The 19,408-nt window shown below is 40.6% G+C and overlaps 2 protein-coding genes across 2 annotated transcripts in view; one reads left to right on the top strand and one right to left on the bottom strand.

Moving 5' to 3' along the window:
• Nucleotides 1-3,535, top strand: part of lingo3a (leucine rich repeat and Ig domain containing 3a) — a 32,774-nt gene extending 29,239 nt beyond the window's left edge. Inside the window, exon 2 of the mRNA XM_085399170.1 lies at nt 566-3,535. Within this exon, the coding sequence (XP_085255296.1) occupies nt 621-2,459 (1,839 nt within the window). The 5' untranslated portion in view covers nt 566-620 and the 3' untranslated portion in view covers nt 2,460-3,535. The remainder of the gene's footprint in view (nt 1-565) is intronic.
• Nucleotides 3,536-13,002: 9,467 nt separating this feature from the next.
• On the bottom strand, nt 13,003-13,894 carry nfil3-4 (nuclear factor, interleukin 3 regulated, member 4). Its single transcript, XM_085397321.1, has one exon. The coding sequence runs from the start codon at nt 13,892-13,894 to the stop codon at nt 13,136-13,138; it is 759 nt and encodes a 252-aa protein (XP_085253447.1). The 3' UTR covers nt 13,003-13,135.
• Nucleotides 13,895-19,408: the final 5,514 nt, after the last annotated feature.

Below are 19,408 nucleotides of genomic sequence, written 5' to 3' on the forward strand. Positions count from 1 at the left end.
GTTTCACAACATACGCTTTATGTGCACCATTTCAGGTATTTGCTGTTAAAGACTTTTGAGAGCCCACAATCACTTTAGCTTTTCATGCATTTTAAGATTTCTCACATGGGGTGCTTTTAATACAATAGGTTCTCCATTTCCCCGTTTTCATTTACAATGCATGAGTTTCATACAGACAGGCTGGGGAGCAATATACCCTAACCATCATATATCAAATTGAGTCATGGCTATTAGAGGTTTTGTGCCACGGCAAGTGATTATAAAACCAGTAAGCTTACAATGCACAGTCGGCCATTGTAAGCCAAACTGTTTCAACTCAATGCCGAATCAGTCCTTTGAGGATTATCTTGGCGCCCTGGCTTTAATTTCACTGCTGTGTCGGGTCAATTAGAGTTTGTAATTGTAATTCCGCTCATTTAGAGTGTTTGATTGCTGCTGTTTAAAGAGAGCTGACGCTAATGAATTTCTCTCACTATCTGTCTTTTTGTCTTCCCTCTCTTTCTGTTCTTGCCTTATTGGTTTTTTTTCTGTCTAACTCTTTCTATCCCTTCTTCTCGTTTTGCAGGTGTCTGGCCCAGTGATTCGACCCCAGACAGGAAACAAAGGAAGAGGAAGAAAGGATGGCCACGAGGGCGAGCCTGGGTCAGGATGTAGGCTGGCTGGTGCCTTTCCTTTTCTTGTTACTAATGATCACAGTGTCACCTGCCCAAAGCCAAGGATGTCCCCAGCGCTGTGAGTGCATTGCTAAGCTCAAGACTGTGTCTTGTTATGGTAAACGCTTGTCTGCACTGCCCGATGGAATCCCACTGGACACCAAGATCCTGGACTTGAGTGGGAATAAACTGCGTTGGGTAGAACACGGAGACCTGCTTCCATATTCACGTCTCGAAAAGCTAGACCTGAGTGAGAACATGATCAGTGTCCTGGAACCAAATGCTTTTTCTAGCCTTCAGAACCTTAAGTCGCTTTCACTGAGAGGTAACCAACTGAAGCTGGTCCCTATGGGAGCTTTCTCACGTCTCTCCAACCTAACTTCATTGGACCTTAGTGGGAATAAGATTGTAATTCTTTTGGACTTCACTTTCCAAGACTTGAGAAGTTTAAAGAACTTGGAGGTCGGCGACAATGATTTAGTTTATATCTCTAACAAGGCCTTTCTGGGTTTGGTGGGACTGAAGGAGCTGACAATTGAGAGGTGTAACCTGACTTCGGTGTCCAGTCAGTCTTTGTCTTACCTGCATAACTTGGTGACTCTGCGGCTCCGCTACCTCAGTATCTCTGCCTTAGAGGACCAAAACTTCCGGAAGCTGGGAAACCTGAGGGGCCTGGAGATCGATCACTGGCCCTTTTTGGAGTACATCTCTCCTCACAGCCTGCAGGGTCTCAACTTGTCCTGGCTGTCTATCACACACACCAACATCACCTCTGTGCCCACCTCTGCCCTGCGTAGTTTGGCTCACCTCACCAGCCTCAACCTATCTTACAACCCCATCACTGTGTTGGAGTCCTGGGCATTGCGGGATCTCGTAAGGCTGAAGGAGCTGCATCTAGTCAAAACCAACCTGGCAGTAGTGCAGCCCTATGCGCTCGGTGGTCTAAGGCAAATCCGCCTTCTTAACCTTTCCTCTAACAGCCTGGTGACCCTGGAGGAGGGAGCCTTTCAGTCTGTCAACACTCTGGAGACGCTGCGTTTGGATGGAAACCCTCTGGCCTGCGACTGCCGCTTGCTTTGGATCCTTCAGCGCAGGAAGACCCTGAACTTTGATGGTGCCTCCCCGGTGTGTATGACACCTGTTGAAGTGCAAGGACGTGCTCTCAATGCTTTCTCTGATTCAGCTCTCTTTGACCACTTTACTTGTCAAAAGCCCAAAATCCGCAACCGGAAACTGCAGCAGATATCTGCCCGCGAGGGACAGGTAGTGTCATTTATTTGCAGAGCAGAAGGTGAACCCACACCGGTGATATTCTGGATTTCTCCTCAGCGCCGCCGCATCACCACAAAGAGCAGCGGCCGCCTTACCGTGTTACCAGAAGGCACGCTAGAAATCCGCTATGCCCAGGTCACAGATAGTGGGACGTACATTTGCATAGCCAGCAATGCCGGTGGAAATGACACATATTTTGCCACACTTACAGTGAGTGGGCTGCCGCTGGATGCAGCCCTCATGGCCAACCGCACCTACTATGCTGGGGATCTTAATGACACAAATCTGAATGATACCAGAGTCTTCTTGAAGTTTACTCTGGACCTCAAGACGATCCTCATATCTACAGCCATGGGCTGTATCATGTTTCTGGGGGTAGTCCTTTTCTGTTTCATTCTGCTGTTTGTGTGGAGTCGAGGGCGAGGGCAGCACAAAAACAACTTCTCTGTAGAATATTCTTTTAGAAAAGTGGACGGGCCTGCAGCCAGTGGAGGACAAGGTGGAGCACGGAAGTTCAACATGAAAATGATTTGATATGTTTTAGTGTTCTCTCCTCAGTGCTGATTATAAGCACACATCAAAGTGGACTGCTGTGCTTGAAGAGCATCAACGTCAAATCTTTGCGAGACCTTGATATATTTCTATAGCTCTTTCTTGTGTATTCACATTATTGTGCAGAGAAAAGCTATATTATCATCGAATATGTTTTAAACTCTTGAACAGACTGTTAAAAGACCAATCGGCAAAGTCCCATCTACACTATCTTCATGCTCCGACCAGCTCAGTTCGAGGAATTCTCCCCCGTTTATCTCAAAAAGAATACACCCTTCTCCTCCGTCTGCTCTGTCTACAAACCGGTGAATACATAATATTAGGGTGGTGCTCAATAAATGCCAAGGACATGCCAATATGTATTTTAGTAGTTCCAGCTATATACTGCATATTTAGACTTATTCACAGTCATAAGTTGAGCGCAACAATATATTCGCTCTGCTTGAAGACATTTTGCTGATGGTGGGTTCGTACAGAATATATTACACTTAGAATACACTCTGCAACACTGCCAATTCGACCGGAAAGCACCAAGTAATATCACTGTCAGTCCAAAGGGACGGCAAAAAGAAGTTTCACATCAATAGTTACGGCTGGAAGTTGTTTAAAATAACATTCTACAGATTTTTAGCTACAGTGGGGCCTGGTGCACAGTAATGTGGTGACAAATCAGCACATGCCAATACACGTTTGCTAGTCAGATTTCCCATTGTTGTTCAGTAAAGAACTACAGCTTCCTCCTAATCTGCAAACATGTGTATAAAATGAAATGCATGTACAGAGTTGGCTTCTTACTTTGAATAACTTGTATTATTTGTAAAGGAAAGACTCATAGGGGTGCATAAGATGTATTATATATTTTGTAATTACTGACCTTGAAGTTCTTGTGGTCGTTTATAGTACTGTTGAGTGATTAATAAGGTTTTAATGTTATGCTGTTATTAAAGTGTTAAAGTCCTATTTGGAATGACTCATAACAGTTCAGTTAGAAGCGTTTTTATTTTTATTTCGTTTCGACTGAAACACAACCCACTCCCTGAGCTCACTGACTCAGCAAATCATGAAGGGCATTTGCATCAAGTTTCACTTCGTTTACCTATTTGTAGCTGTACAAATAACACGAAGGCTTGTCTGACCTGTGGCTGAAGAAACTCTAATTGCGTTTGAGGCATTCAGTGTGAATGTTTTTTAAAAACAATCTTTGCAAAACTCTAAATGACACCAGCCAAAGTCATTTGAGGAAAGCTTCATGATACAATCAACAACAAAAAGCTGCATGATAACTGTGACTAACATTGATGCCTAGATGCTGATAACAGAGGTCACCCGCATGCCGTTCTGCCCTCAAGCTCTATCTCATGATCTGTGGGTTTAGGGCTGGGACCCAATGTCATTATCACAAACCATTTATTTCTGTTTTGGCTTTGACTGCTGATTTCTAACAGTGTTGTTCTGCTGCCCTCTGTTGACTAAGACGAGTATTGTACTTTTCACTATTAGATTAGATAGAACTTTATTAATCCCTCGGGTGGGTTCCTCTGGGAAATTCGATATTTCTATAGTGCAAGCAGGGTTTTACTTAATATTAAGTAATTTTTTTGAATTTCTCAAAAGGCAAATGTGGAATTCAGCAATGGTCGACCTAAATCAGCGCTGGAATTAAAAATGAATTTATTGTTGCTCAACAGTATACCCTGCCTCTTCAAACACACAAAACTGAGTCCCGTGTTTCAACAACATAGACACCGCACAACTAATTTTACAAACAAAGTTATTAATACTGAACTTTGAATACATCCGTGGACCGATCTCAAATCAGTTAGCCTTCCTGTTTGTATTTTTCAATATGTAAACACTTTGGTTTCAGTTGTAATTTTCTTTTCCTCCCCCCGATCCCTCCTGTAAATATGGAAACCATTGTGTATGGAAATTGTGCTATACTGTTTTGTACTTTACTGTTTTATAAATAATGAAGTCCACTGTTTATAAAGCATGTGATATTATCTGCTACAATCATGTCTTGTCCCCTGTTCCATTTTAATAGCAGCTGGCCAGCGAATCAGTCTGTATGGTGGTGGTCTCAGGAGCGTATCGATAGACCTGTGACCCACCCCCCCAAACCCCCATGGAAATTTTGTTTAGAAGATTTTGTGCTTTTATTTGCTTCTCTTTCCCCAGGAAGTGCTCATATTTTAATTTCAAAAGAAAGTTGCATCAGAAGGATTGATGTGCTATCAGCACCACAAGTAAAGATATAGAGCTCAGCAGAAAGCATTCTTGTCCGGACTTGATGAATGAGTAAACATGATATAGTGTCTGGGGAGGGTTATTACTGTTCATTTTCTATGCATTCGTCAAAAGTTACAAAAAATAAATTCATTTTTGTGAGCAGATAAAGTCAACTCTGCATTCACACTTTCAGATGTGTCTGTTGTGGGCTTTCAAGATTGTTACTCCTTAATCGTGTGGGTATGATGACTTAATCCATGGCAGTGAGTTTAATATAAAACAAAATCAAGCCCTGTTAGTGTTCACTGGGTAAATGAATTAATTTTGTACTGATATGACCAGTTATCTGACTGATAACTGGTCATATAAATGACACTTAAAGTTCTCAGCATTTTAACACTCAGTATACAGCTTCATACTCATTAAGAGTCCCATCCATTTTCTTCTCCTTATCCAGTTCAGGGTCATGGAGTGGAGGGATCAGGGGCTGAGAGGCATGGTACACCCTGAATAGAAAGCTAATCTGTTGGAGGGTTGAGAAAGAGACAGTCTCATATTCACATCTGCAGCCAATTTAGAATCGCAGGTTAGCCTAGCCTGTGCATGTTTTTGGACTGTGGGAGGAAGCCGCAATGTTTGGAGAGTACCCACGTAGGCACGGGTGAGAACACTGAAACTCCACACAGGACCGTGTGAGGCAACAGTGTGAACCACTGCCCCATTAAAATCCCCGTGCATTAAAAGTTTGTTTGAGTTATTTAGTTAAATTGCTTCCTCATCCAGGAATATTTTAACATTAAATTTCAATGTTACTTTATTTATTTCTATAGTACCAAATCAGAAGAACAGCTGTCTCAAGTTGCTTTATATTGTAAGGCGAAGACCCTACAGTAAGACAGAGAAAGCCCCAACAAAAAGACAAACCCCTATATATATAAGCACTTTTTAACAGGAAAAAACTCTGGGCATAACCAGGCTCAGGGAGGGGAGGCCATCTGCTGAGACCAGTTGGGAGGGAAGGGAGGAAGATAGGGGAGCCAGAGATTAATATTAAATAAAGAATAAATGCAGAGAGGTGTATAAACACATGGTGAGTGAAAAAGAAACACTCAGTGCATCATGGGAATTCCCCGGCAACTTAGACCTACTGCAGCATAACTAAGGGTCACCTGATCCAGCCCTAACTATATGCTTTAGCAAAAGGAAAATTTTAAGCCTAATCTTGAAAGTAGAGATAGTGTCTGTCTCCTGAATCCATACTGGAAGCTGGTTCCACAGAAAACTGAAGGCTCTGCCTCCCGTTCTACTTTTAAATACTGTAGGAACAACAAGTATATTTATAAATTTGATTTTAACACGTTTATGTTCAAGATCTGTGGTATCATTGCTAGTCTGGAAGCCATGAGGGTTTCAGTATTTAAATTACACTGATGTCACGTGGAAAGCTGAAGCCTGCAGTACACATATACTGAAACTTTCAGTGATGTAAGACACATTTTGCTTTTACTCATAGGCCTGTATTATTTTCTATCAAATTTTCCTCCTTTTTAAAAAAAATAGGGTCTCAAAATATATCTGGAGTTCATCTGCAAAACAACAACAACAACAAAACTGTAGATTTTATTTTGTATAAAGGTGAGCAAACAGGTCATAAGATCCCACATTTGCAAATGTGTTGACAAAAACACGCCACACGTTTACTGCCCCTTAGCCCAGATGACATCAAGGTGAGCATTATCTTTCAAAAGCTTTTCCCATAAACGTGAGTCCAAAATCACCCACAGGTATTTATCATAATCGCACCATGTTTGTGCCCCCAACTGTTGAAACCACTCAAACCACCACAAAATGTTTGAAAACGTGCAGAGAAGAGAAGCGTTCCTCAGAACTAGACGTATAAGCAATTTACCCCCAATGCATATCAGACATATCCATCCCCTGGAGGGGGGGAGGGGGTGTCATTCACACTTTAAGAATTTTTCTGTTTACCAGTCTAACACTTGGCTACTTATCAAGAATACAGACTAGAGTGACTCATCTCGCCTTATAAGGTTTTTTTTTCATACCTCTGAAGGCACATGTGAAAGTGAATGGTTTTTGCACCTACAATGACTCTACAATGAGTCACCTCTGATCGTTACGTTCTTGTTAAATTTTGATCATCACATCTCATCCGTTTTTATACTAGGAATGAGAATACCTTTACCGCTCATCTGTGTCACACGTGTGGAAGCCTGTGCATTTGTTATGACTGTCCCCTCTTTCTCTCAGGTCTTTCTAGTGATGTCTCACCTATATACACCTCTTAGCCTGACGCAGGGGAAGATATCTGAAAAAAGTGACCATGAACAAGAATTTTGGTATTTAATAACATTTGTTTTTCTTTTTTTAGATATCGAGTAGCTGATTATGTAGGTACTGTATGTAAAATAGAAAGGACTTATTGATAATTAGCTTTTTATTCTTCAAGACACCTGCTGCAATCGAATCAATAGCGTTTATGCGAATAGATAAAAACAGGCTTCCGTGTTAAATATTATTCTGCTATTTACAGTCAAGATAGGATTTCAACAAAACCTTGTTGAAATTGAATTTTAAATTGTTAAATTTTCTTTGAAAACAAATTATTATGACAGTTTTTTTTCATTTGTAACTTCAAAGTAATATACCTGAAACTCCTTCCGCCTTTGCTGAGCACTGACTGTGGCTACCTATGCAGATTTCGGCGGTCTCTGAAGAGACATAACGAACATGTCAGATGTGTCATCACCTGCTTTAGATGCCAGAATTAGTGTGAAATGACATCAATACTCATTGGGTCTGCCTTGCATTTATACCATTTATTAATTTATTTGGAGTAGACAAAAGTGGCAAAATACAGAGCGTGTTAAAACCCTGCCCTGAACTACCTTCTTCATTTGGCTGCCAGAGGAAATGATGTCAGAATGCACTTTAACACAGAGATACCCAGCTTCTGCTTCAGCAAGGTTATTTCCATCCGTACCATGGGAACAAGCATAAAGTGGCTGAAATGATGTAACACAGTGGGTGTGTGCATGTGTGTGTGTGTGTGTGGGGGGTTCGTAATCACACGTTTTTTTGCTACCATGTTGTTGAGGTGTGGTGGTCTAAATGGGAATGCAGTGGTTAGCAGTTGTTAAAAAAAACAATTCACCTGCTGCGACATGTGCGCCGCTTTTCATTTGCTTGCAGCGCTTCTGATAAGCTTTTCAAAAAGCACACCTGCACTATGCACCTGTCAATTTGTGCATAATAAATATGTATTTGCATTCATTATCCAAATCCTGTGCCCCACAAAAAGTTTCAAAGGTTGCATTTCACACAAGTTTAAGGCAAGATCTTACATCTGAATCATTAGTTTGAACAAAGACTGCCGATGTACAGTGTCTCCTGCCACAGCTGCTCGTTGGTGAGGGTGAGGGTGAAAAAGAGGAAAGTAACAATTTGCAAGCGCAGGTTCTAGTTTAAGTAGAGAACAAATGCAGGGCAGCTAAACTGAGCCTAGTTTCTTGCTTCAAAATCCCCAAACCTTCCCACATGTTCTGATAAAGAGTTTCTCAAAAGTTTAATAGATTACTGTTGATTACTGAGCTAGCATATGACTGAGAGTTGAACAAGAAAAGTGTGCAAATCAGTACTAGTTAGTGTTTGCAATGTGTCATCTCAGAGTGGTGATTTGTCTTGGGAATTGTCATTTTTGTACTGGTTTAGATTTTAACTAGTAGTGAGATGACATTTATTGATACCTGTGTTTGTCAGTGTTATGATTTAGTTTGCTACTGTGACTGGAATAAAAAGTCTACGATCAAGTTCAAACAGTTCAAATTGTTTTCAGTTATATCACAACATAAAGTGGTTAAAGTAGTTGTAGATTAGCACGCTCTTTCACGCCAGCAGGTCGCACAAAGAATTACCAGCAACCACCGATGGCTGCATGTCAAAAACTGTGGTTCTAATATGAATAATACAGAAATAAATCAATAAAGGCAACGTGGAAAAATACACACTGAGATGCAAATAAAAGAACACACTTAGATGCATATCATTCATATTGTAGTCATACTACAAAAACAACACAGCTGAAACATTTCCAATGTGTTTTGAAAAATATGTGTTCATTTCCAGAAATTTAGAACTGTGACGCCAAAAGGGAGGGAAAGTTGTGTAATACTTCAAAAAACATCCTCTGGAATATCTCACTACTAACTGAAGTTAACTGTCAGTGTCAGAGGGATGGAGTTTCTGAGAACTAAAAGGATTTCCCCGTGCTGCAAAAACACTGTGTGGGCATGAGTTCAGCAATGTATGACAAGGCCTTGTCAACATAAAATTGGTGAATTTATCATTTGTGATGCTTAAACGACTCAAAGATTCTAGAAAAACTTCTGAACACAATAGACAAGGTCAAAAACCAATAAAGGAAAAGATACGTGTGTATAACATGACGCGCGACTAATTGATTCTGTACCACACGGGCTCGGGAACGTCAATCATCTGACCACAGAACAGCTTTCCACTGAAGCCCAGCCTTAGTTCTGGTCCAGAGGAGACAGCAGCGTTTCTGGAAGTGTTCACGAGCCCGTGCACTCATTCAGAATGACAGAATCATCCTTGTTTTTATGTAGTGCTGCACGAGGGCCCAAATATGACAGTGATCCAGTGCAGACTTTCAGCCGTGTGCCTCCTGCACAGAGATTTCTCTAGATTCTCAGAATCGTTTGAAGATGTTATGTACTATAGATAATCAGATTTTCATTATTTTAGCTGTAAAATTTCACTTTGAATTTGTACATAGAGAAACATCCCTCTAAAATAGTTCTGTGTTTTTTCCAGATTGCTAAACTTTTGCCGATCTTTATACCCAATCATGTTGTTGACCTGCTGCCACTTAAACTAAATAGCTGCAAAATGCTCACCCAGTTTTCTCTGCACTTAGTTTTCTATTTTTAGTTAGATATGAAGTTGAAATGATGGTTGCTCATCCAGCACTGTTTTACTTTTAGGCTACAGTCTAATATGTTACCTTTAAAAAATAATAAAAATGTAACATGCACAAATATGAAGACCAAAAGCCGTTTTCTCTAAAGCTATTGGAAAATGTATTTCAGGCTATGAATATGGTATCACTAACTGCTGGATCAGCACCTAAATGTGAGACTCAAAATTTACGCTAAAGAACAAATAAAGATAAATAAGGTCGAATGCAGAGAATATAAAAATCCAAAATGGGGTAACTAAGCAGGAACACACAATGGCACATTGACAGACACCCGGAAGAAGGAAAAAGGGAAACTGAGGCTACGCATAAACACAAAGTAATCAAGAAGAGTACAAGCAGCAGGGTAACAACGCACAGCTGAAACAAATTAAGACAATAACAAGGAAAGACAAACCAACGGTGAGGCACAAGAGGCTAATAACTAACAGAAGAAAACAGGAAGTCACTAAAAGGGGAATCACATAACATACAAGAGGGTACTAAACACAAGGAGTCGAACAGTAATAAAACTCCAGTCCAACGAAAATACTAAACAAGACACAAAATGTCAAACAGAAGCTAAACCAAAGAGCATAAACTAAAACTCGATGTGAGAAAAATCTACAGACAAATGGAAACTAATAGGCAGCAAATATGCTTATAAAATATAGCCTACAGCATTTCAGTATGTCTCTGCTAATTTTATATGCAGTGGTTCTGTACATGATAATTATAGAAGTTACTAAATAGAAAATAAACAGTGTCTGCTCTTTATGTTTGAGAGGCATGAAGTCTCACGGGAGCCTGTCTGCCACTGAATAAAAACAAACAACATAACCCAAATATAATTCTGCACTGTTTTTATATGTAGTAGTATTTCAGTATGCCTGACTGTGATGACAGTGTGCAAATGGAAAATTCTGGGCCTTTGAGTTATTGTGTTGGACCAGTCTAATGATAATATACTGATTACTATATTGATATGTAACCAGTACAGAGAGGAGAAATAATCATGATTCATTCATTGCTCATTATTCTTTTCAAAAGATCAAACTGTCATACAGCAACCAGATCTCTGTTTAGAGCACTTGCTCTGGCTGGGCTGACCCAGCGAGGCTGTGATTGAGGTCACAGCTCGGACTTTGTCTGCAGTTGTGGTGACACGTATGATGCTATATGTTGCTTTACTGTAACTTGCTTGCTTTCATTTGATGTAACTGAAGTCACCAGTATATCTCAATCAGGGTTTCACCAAATATAAACTTAGGCCACCCCCACCTCCCTCCAGCCCTTGAAATTGAACTTGCTGTTCTGGTCCCTTGACCACTATAGCAGTGCAGCTTTGCTGTAATAGTTTTGTGTTCATACAAAACTATTTTTAGAAAGCCAAGTTTTATTTAGTGTTTTTTCTGATCACTTCAATTTCACCACTACAAAAAAGAAAACAATATATCATAAACTAGTCTTAATAACAGATCTCATAGATCAGAACCACTGGTGATCAGCTAAAACATAACCCTGGCTGTGTGTAGCCCAGAGGTAAAACAAAGTTATTTAGGAAAAAAAAATCCCTCCGGTGCTTTATTTTTTTATTTTATTTGTTTAATCTAATGTCCACAAATGCTTAAAGAGCACCACGAGTACTTCGGCAGCTTTAAAAACCTGTAAGTGCATCTCACTCTGAAATTACCACATTTTCTCTGTTTTAACTACATGGAAGTTTTGTTTAGCCACCAGATCAGTAGCTTCCTGCGCTGCTTAAGCTCACTGGGATGAGTCGGCGACCACAATGCCGTATGGCTGAGGGCGCGTAAAAATAATTTGCGGCATGCCTCCCCCCTCTTTCTGTCCACTGTTCCTATTTGAAAAAGGCTAAAAAAAATAGCTTATAGCTTGCTAGCTGTCCGTCAGACTCCTGTTGGCTGTACTCTTGATGAGAAATATAACCCAGCTAATAGCTTAAGGGGAATAACAGCTGCCTGTTATTTCAGTTGGATGTCTGCTGATAACAAAGTTAGGCGTTACCCGTGAGAGACAATTATGACAAATAAGAAGCAAGCAAACAGGTGGGATTTCTATTGCTCACTCTTTATTGAATGCAAATTGTTTCCGAACATAGTCCAAGTTCCAATTTACTTTTGCTTATCTGATGTTGCTTCGTAATTGATGTTAAATAGCTGGTTAAGTTATTTTAAAGTAGTGTGATATTATAAAAAGAGTTCATCTGCAGTCAGCTGCTGTCTCTCTGTTGACACTGAATGTTTCTTTGAGTTTGTCTTTGAGCCACTGGGACTGGCTGCCTGCCTGGCCAGCAGCACTGCCAATGAGCCAGCAACCCGCTACAGCCGGGGTGGCTGGCTGCTGACTCAAAAACACACTGAAACACAAGCCAAATCCAAGAAAGGGGTCACAGCTACTGTTTTTGTAAATCCTATGCAATAGTTCTGTTTTTATCTCTATGAGGTTAGACTGTCACACTTTATTAGCAAAGCCCCAAAAAACCTTAAGCATGGACACAGAGGCCCAGGGGTGGGCAATCTTCATGGTTCAAGTCAGAGAAGTGTTTTTTATCTTTGTGAGCACTGTGTCAAAGAATAAAGCAAAGACTTTGTTCAAAATGCTGTTATTCATCTGTTTTAATCAATTTTACGTGTAAAAATATTAAAAACAATGTCAGGGTTCTGAAGGTTAATGGAACAATAAAAACAAATTGTGGGCACAGTATGGAAGAACATGACTACATCTGCTCACACGGCAAAACAGATCATCTTATACTTCACTCTTTCCGTTTGGAGGCAGACTGTGGCCTACAGTTTGTAAAGGCAGTGTGTGATATGATGACAGAGAAGTTTAATTGTAAATTCTGCATTAACACCAGTGAAACATCGAGACACCGGACACACATCTGTAGCTCAGTCACAGTTTTGCATAACATTAACAGATTTCTGAACTGAGAGTGGTGGGCAAAGGTGAGCGTGTGTTGTTATCGTCACTGACCCACATGTGGCTACCCGCCCAATTCTGTGTGCATTTTATTCTTTGTATACTTTCTCAGGAAAGTACCAAACAGCGAACTGCACAAACACCACAGCATCGTGTTCTGTGAAGTTAAACAGCATGAATGGACTGTATGGAAAAAATTGTACTCCTACTTTAGAATGTTCTTTATGTGGCTGCAATGGGAATGGTCAGCAACTTAGAGCTGACAGCTGATTCTGTAGGAACAAAAAGTGGAGAGGGGGGGAGGTTTGCATGCTGCACACACTTGAAAAGTTCTCATTTTGAAAGGGCTGCGCACCTTGAGCCGTTAGTTCCCAGCAATAACGTTACATCGTCAGCAGGCATGTATGACAGTACTGAAAAAGAAATAACACATTTGTTTCTTGGTCGATGAAGCTGTACGCTAGATTCGTCCTTCTGTGTTTCACAGTCAGTCAGACATGTATTGTCTTTGTGGAGAATGGGCTCTGCCTGCTCTGGCGATGATTTTATGAGGCGGAGGTGGGCAAGACATGGACAGCAGCCCTGGAACCTGCTGCTCCTCCTCTTCATCTGAGGGGGTTCTTGTTGCCATGGGCTTCAGTAGAGGACCTATGGGATGAGGGGAATGGGTTGGCAGGAGATTTCGAGGAAGCACAAGGGGCTTGAGGATGCCAGAGCCGCTAGTAGCTGGTCTGTTGAAATACGAATAGCCTCTCATCGTATGAAGGGCGTATGCAGGGATCAGAAAGGAGTTAGAAGGCTGGTGACTGGGCAGGACAGAAGAGTCTCTACCACCCCAGTAGTAGTTTCTCTGCAGGGATTGTTGGTGGGTGCTGGTGGTGCTTACAGGCTGGCTGCTGCTGTTGAAATGGCATTGCAGTGGATTACTTTGTTGGCCTGTGTACGCTGCAGGGTGAACCAAGCCAAAGTGAAGCTTGATGGCCATTAACTCAGCACTGAGCCTGGCGTTTTCTTCTTTCAGAGCCATGAGATGAGTCTCCAGCACATAGTCATTCATCCTTCTCTTCTCCCGTGACCGCTTGGCAGCTTCGTTGTTCTTGCGACGTTTCTCCCAGTAGAGCTCATCCTTCTTTTCTTCAGGTATGAACTCCCTCTTGCGACGGGGTCCTTTACGTACCAGATCGTTTTCCATGTGTAAAACATGGTTTTCTTGGCCCCCGTGAAAAGCTAGCGGTAGGGACTCCATGCTAAATGAAGAGCGAGTCACAACAGAGACCTGAAATCGAATAGAGGAGAGCAGTTAGTGGAGCTGAAGCGAGCAGCTGAGTAAGCAATGAGTTCTTTATCAGGAAACTACTCTGCAGTTTTTTAATGAATAATGAGACAAATTTTAACAAACTGTCAATGTGACACCGCTCTACACTCCTGCAAAGGTTGGTCAGAATTCAATAAAGACGTTTTGAAATATCACGTTTACAGAATGACGCACGTGCAAACGCTACCAAAAACGTCCTTGGTGGAGGTAATTATAGATATAGCTTTACATTAAACAAACAGGAACCACAAAATATTTATGCTTTGAGGTTCTTTTCAAATAACATGACGATTTCCTGTATCCTTACAGCTGTACTGTGCGCTGTCAACATATAGAAAGTACCGTGTGAAGATTTAAAATATGTCACATTTGACCTCTGACCTCTCCTTCAAGGTCAATAGATAAGTCGACGTGATAATAGTGCTGCGTTGAGCTGTTTAAAACTGTTTCTAATTACCGTTGTTTATATTGACAGCATAAGGGAATATGAGAAATGATATAGGGGGATTCAAAATATTACTTTGGACTTCTGACCTCTTCTTCAAGGTCAAACTTCAGTAAAATGTCTTATGTTTAAAATTCTGCTGCCTGTTTGTCCTGACAACATTTAGGAGATGATTGTGGTATTTGAGGATTCTGAGTATCGTTTGCATCCAAATATCACGTCACATTTGACCTCTGATCTCACTTTTAATTTCATATCTGCCTTTCTTTCAAGATGATCCTCAAATATGTTAAATATTTAAAGAAAGTATCGTCAAGAGAGAGAATGAGCTAATCAGAGATATGCTGCAGAATATAGTTAGTTATTTACAAATCAGTACCCGTTATCCATTACATATTTTAAATGCACTTTAAAGGAACGAGGAAAACAAGGTGAACATACACCAAATGCAATCCTAGTCCCTTAAAAGGAAGTCGCGCGCACAGAGCGAGCTGCCTCGGTGAAGGTTTGAACGCTCTGAGTGATTCTTGTCATTAAACACATTTATAATCTGAATATGTCTTACATTTGGATTCTTACACTTACGGATGCAGTTTCAGGGTCTGGTTAAAGAAAACAGCAGACACTTCTCCATATTTTTGTCACATTGTTAGGGCAAGCTGTTTAATCGCACCACTGAGAAAACAGATTAGCCGCTGATGACAACGGCATGCTGTTGCAGTGCTAGTCCCTAATCTTATAATGTGTTGAGTAATAGAGGCACATATACTTTGTGTATTTGCAACTTTGAGTTTGTTTGTCTCGCTTTAAGCATATAAATGGCTAATGTTCAGATATAAAGGGCTTTTTAAAAAATCGGATATAATTGTATAAAATGCTGCACGTGCCTGTAGAGGCTGTCCATCTATGGCAGACCATTTTCATACCATTATGTTTTTTTTCCTCTCCAAAAATATTTAGAGGCTATTACAGTTCAGTACTTTATTACACTCTGTCTAGCACCTCGAGACCCACAACCCCCTTTCCTGAACTAGCCTCACCACCTACCTGTCTCAATATGAAACGTATGAAAATAATAAGGCTGGAAACAATACATAGAATGGCAAGATTGTGGCTTTGTGTGTTAGCTCCATATTCCATACTGAGTCATCAGTGTGCTTTGTCTGCATCATGGCTGATGAGGAGCCAAATTAGAGGAGTTTGCATTTGTGATTTTACAGATCTGTGTTGTCAAAACCAAATAAAAATACTCGTCAAGCCTTTCTCTTTTTACTTTTATATCTGTGAAACCAAATAAAACGCTTCTTAACGGAAACTTTTCACGCGAGGTTTTACGCGACCGAGAAGATGCTGTCGCACCAAGCGGCTTTTAGTTCAGCTGAGGTGACCTAAGCTCGGCGTATGCAAATTACGCATAGGTATCTTTAGTTAACGTGAAGTCAAACAATGCTTCATGTTTCTCACTTTGTCTCCCCCTCATCTTCCTCTTTGATCGCCTTGTCCTTCTAGTCACTGCTTCCCCTCTCCAGCACTTTCATCTTTGTGCGTCACTTTGTTGCGTGAACAAACGTGCAGCCAGTAAGAGTTTGTCCATTTTGCTGTACATCTACCTCGAATCCTTCTTTAAATGAATAGAATAGGAGGAATACTGACTGCTGCTAATGAATTATCTTTTATTCACGTGGGTTTGTGGGTGGTTTTTATGGGAAGCTGTGCAAGATGGGTGAACAATGTGTTAAAAACCACAGCCAGCCTCCTGTACGTGCAATCAGAAACACACATAGACTCATACAGGCTAGGCTTACACTTATCTCTTTTAACTCATTGATGTTTCATTCACACCTTATTCTTGCTCACAATATAATACCTGATAAGTGTTTTTTTTTAAATCATACACTGCACAGTACTTTATGATAGTAGTCAATTGTGACACCTCATAGAAGAGCTGCAAAAAAAGCTGTCACTCAGGATGTCACACATATAGCATGCTCTTAAATGCAAACAATAACTTCACAGCTTATTACTTACCGTGCAATGCCCTGCAAGGCTGTAGAATGGCCTTTTTTTTTATTTCAGTTGTACAAAATGAAAGTACTTTCTTAGCATGTCGAGTGACCGTACAGTCAGACTTTGCCAGAGGCAACAAAACTGTAGTTTCAAAGAGGCCATGTACCGTGTGTGTAGTGGTGAGAGTACACATTGGTTAAAAATATTCAAACCTTTGCCCAGAGAAACCCCGTGTGTTTCTGTGTGAGAACGTGCACACCTGCAAACTGGTGTCTGACACAAAAACTACTTGTTGTACATTAAAAAAAAAGAAAAGCAACAGCAGGAAGAGAGAAAACAATAATCACAAAGGAAGACACAGACAAAGAGAAAATAAAAAAAGAGAGGGTTCCTGAGTGAAATCTCTCTTGAGGCCAACCCCGCTCTCTACTCTGCTGCACATTTGCACCTGTTTCTTATCGACTAATTATAGCCCGCCTGCTTTTTAGTAAGGAACTCTCAGACTTCTTCTTTTGGTGTCTATCCGTTTTCTCACACTCTAACATCTGTTGTTGTGTTGCTCTGTACCCTGCCAAGCTTTGTTAAAATAAGTGCTCATAGGAAAAGTTGGTCAGTCCATATTCTGTGGCTTTCCACCTCAATGTACTCTATTCACATCACCTTGAAACTGCCATTAGTATGAGAGAATTCCCTGTTGGGTGGATAAAGAACTCGCCTCCGTTCTTGCTTTTAACCGTCTTGTAATGCAATGCATTTCTTGATGAGCAGATAAAATACAAACTACCATCCTCACAATGCTTTGCATGCAGTAAATATGTTCCGAAACATCAGGCGTTCTGCCTTTTTTGTAATTTTCCTGACTTTACGTGAAAAATATTTTTTCCTCATTGTTTAGTCAGCCATACCGACATAAACATTTTATTATTCAAGTGTCACAAATTATGATTCGTATCACAAAATAAACATTTAGCTTCATGACTGGCTATAACATTTGCATAAATGTGCTAGACTTGTGATCGCACTACTTTTTGAAACCTTTTGGATTTATACTTGAAGTCTTCCGGTCGCTCATAGCGAGCGTTACTAGCAACCGCTGCTACCAAAGTGCTTGACCTTTATTTACTTCTGAGTGGACAGTGAACCTTCACTTACTAGTAAAATCATTTTATGCTTTCATAAAACACACTTTCACTTTCTGCAAACTTGTGATGTTTGCAGCTCCGATCAAACTCAGGCTTCATACGGGCAAAATGTCCCAACTATATCACGTGTAAAATATTACTAAGTGACCAAGACGCGGGTATCGTCATTGCAGTAAGTAGAATTTTATTAAAAATGTTCAGCTTTGGGTGAGACCACTTCTTAGTCTGAGAAGTATGCACGATGATGGATTGGTAACTTATGAATTAATAAATGTTTAAAAACTCCCACTTTCTCATATCTACAGCACAGCGCAGCATCTAAGAGCGGGCCAAGACATTTTCCTCCACATCATGGTCGAATTGATTGGATCAGAAGCGATTCATTCGTGACATTGTTTTTGAGAACATCACGATTAGTTGTCCCATTTTTTAAGACTTCAGTTTGATACGGATTTGCTAAAATTGCACGAAGTATCCAGTTTCGCCTTCCCTCGCAATGGTAAAGAATCCCTCCAAAAATGGGGATCTGCATGCGGGGCTAGCTCGGCTTCAAAAGTCAACGATCTCTGAGTTGGGCCGAGCCCCACGTTTGGTCATTTTCATGCAAATCCATCCCGGACTTTTTGAATAATTCCACTAGCAAATAGAGAAACATACAGATACAAACTGAATTACTCACGTAAACACAACTGCAGGGATGACATACAACAATTCACATGAGCTATAGATCATCCAACATCATATCTTACTGTTGTTCTGTGCTCTATTCTAACTTTGTATATCTTTTCACCTTTCATGAAACAAACGTTCGTTTTTTCTGAGATAGCTAAATAACCTCCAGAGCGTTCGTATTCTGATATAACTGTGAGGTCATTGCAGAACATCAAAAAGTATTTTTTATTCCTAACCTTGGTAGATTATTTAAAAAAATACAGCTAACAGAAATACGTCGTTTGCTGTAGAGAAGCTCCATGTACACAACTGTGCTCCTCTTGCGCATAGTTACACAGTGCAAACACTTCCTCTTCCTCAAACAACTGTCACCAGATAATAGAATATAGAATAAATACCTGATTTCATTTTGAATTAAGAAAATGACACTTTACAAGTCTGGCTGCTTAATTCTGCTTTTGGTCGCGAGTGAAGTGAAACGATTCAAAGGTTTGCTGAGCTGACAATTTCACAGAATACACAGTTATGTTTTGCTGTGATCACAGCAAGACCAGTTGTGCACGCGTTGATAACCATTTCCTTCATTCGGTCTTTTTACTTTTAACATACATGGTCAGTGCCAGTATATGTGAGAAAATGTGCTTCAGGCCTTACCTTCTGCAAGCGTATCCACAAGATCTGCTGCCGTCGAGCTGCCAGTGAACTGTTTCAGAGAGGTCTCGCTCTTGCCCTAATGTACAACTTAGAGTGCCGAACTCTTCTGTTAGACACTGTCAAGCAATTAATGCACAGATGAGTCGAGTGGGGATCATAATACTTTGTTGCTTTCAGTCCTACCCACTCACCTCTCTCTTTTTTGCTTTGCTCTCAGCCTTTTTTAACGCGCTGTTTTCCTGTCTTTAACTCTGGCTGTCCACCTCTGTTGTCGCATGAAAAGTGTCTGACTGCTTTCCTTGATGTCGATCATATTGTGGTGGTAGTGGCTTGCCCACACAGGGGTCTCCCCTGTATGATGCTGCTTTCAATTTTAGGCATATTTGGTCGATAGCATGCCAAAACTAAATGAAAACATGCATCTAATGCCCTAGAGTTTAGTAAAGCTATATGATTTTTTTTTTAAATCTCTAGAGTAAATGCATTGTTAGCGTCTTTACAGCATTTTGTTCGTACTGCAGCTGT

This window comes from Rhamphochromis longiceps, linkage group LG23 (assembly GCF_057381845.1).
Source record: "Rhamphochromis longiceps isolate RC_006_pf linkage group LG23, R_longiceps_female_GT1.1, whole genome shotgun sequence".
NCBI classification, from domain to species: Eukaryota; Metazoa; Chordata; class Actinopteri; order Cichliformes; family Cichlidae; genus Rhamphochromis; species Rhamphochromis longiceps.

Bases quoted from the DNA above. Each gene is read 5' to 3' on its own strand.
- nfil3-4 (XM_085397321.1), bottom strand. From the start codon at position 13,894: ATGGAGTCCCTACCGCTAGCTTTTCACGGGGGCCAAGAAAACCATGTT.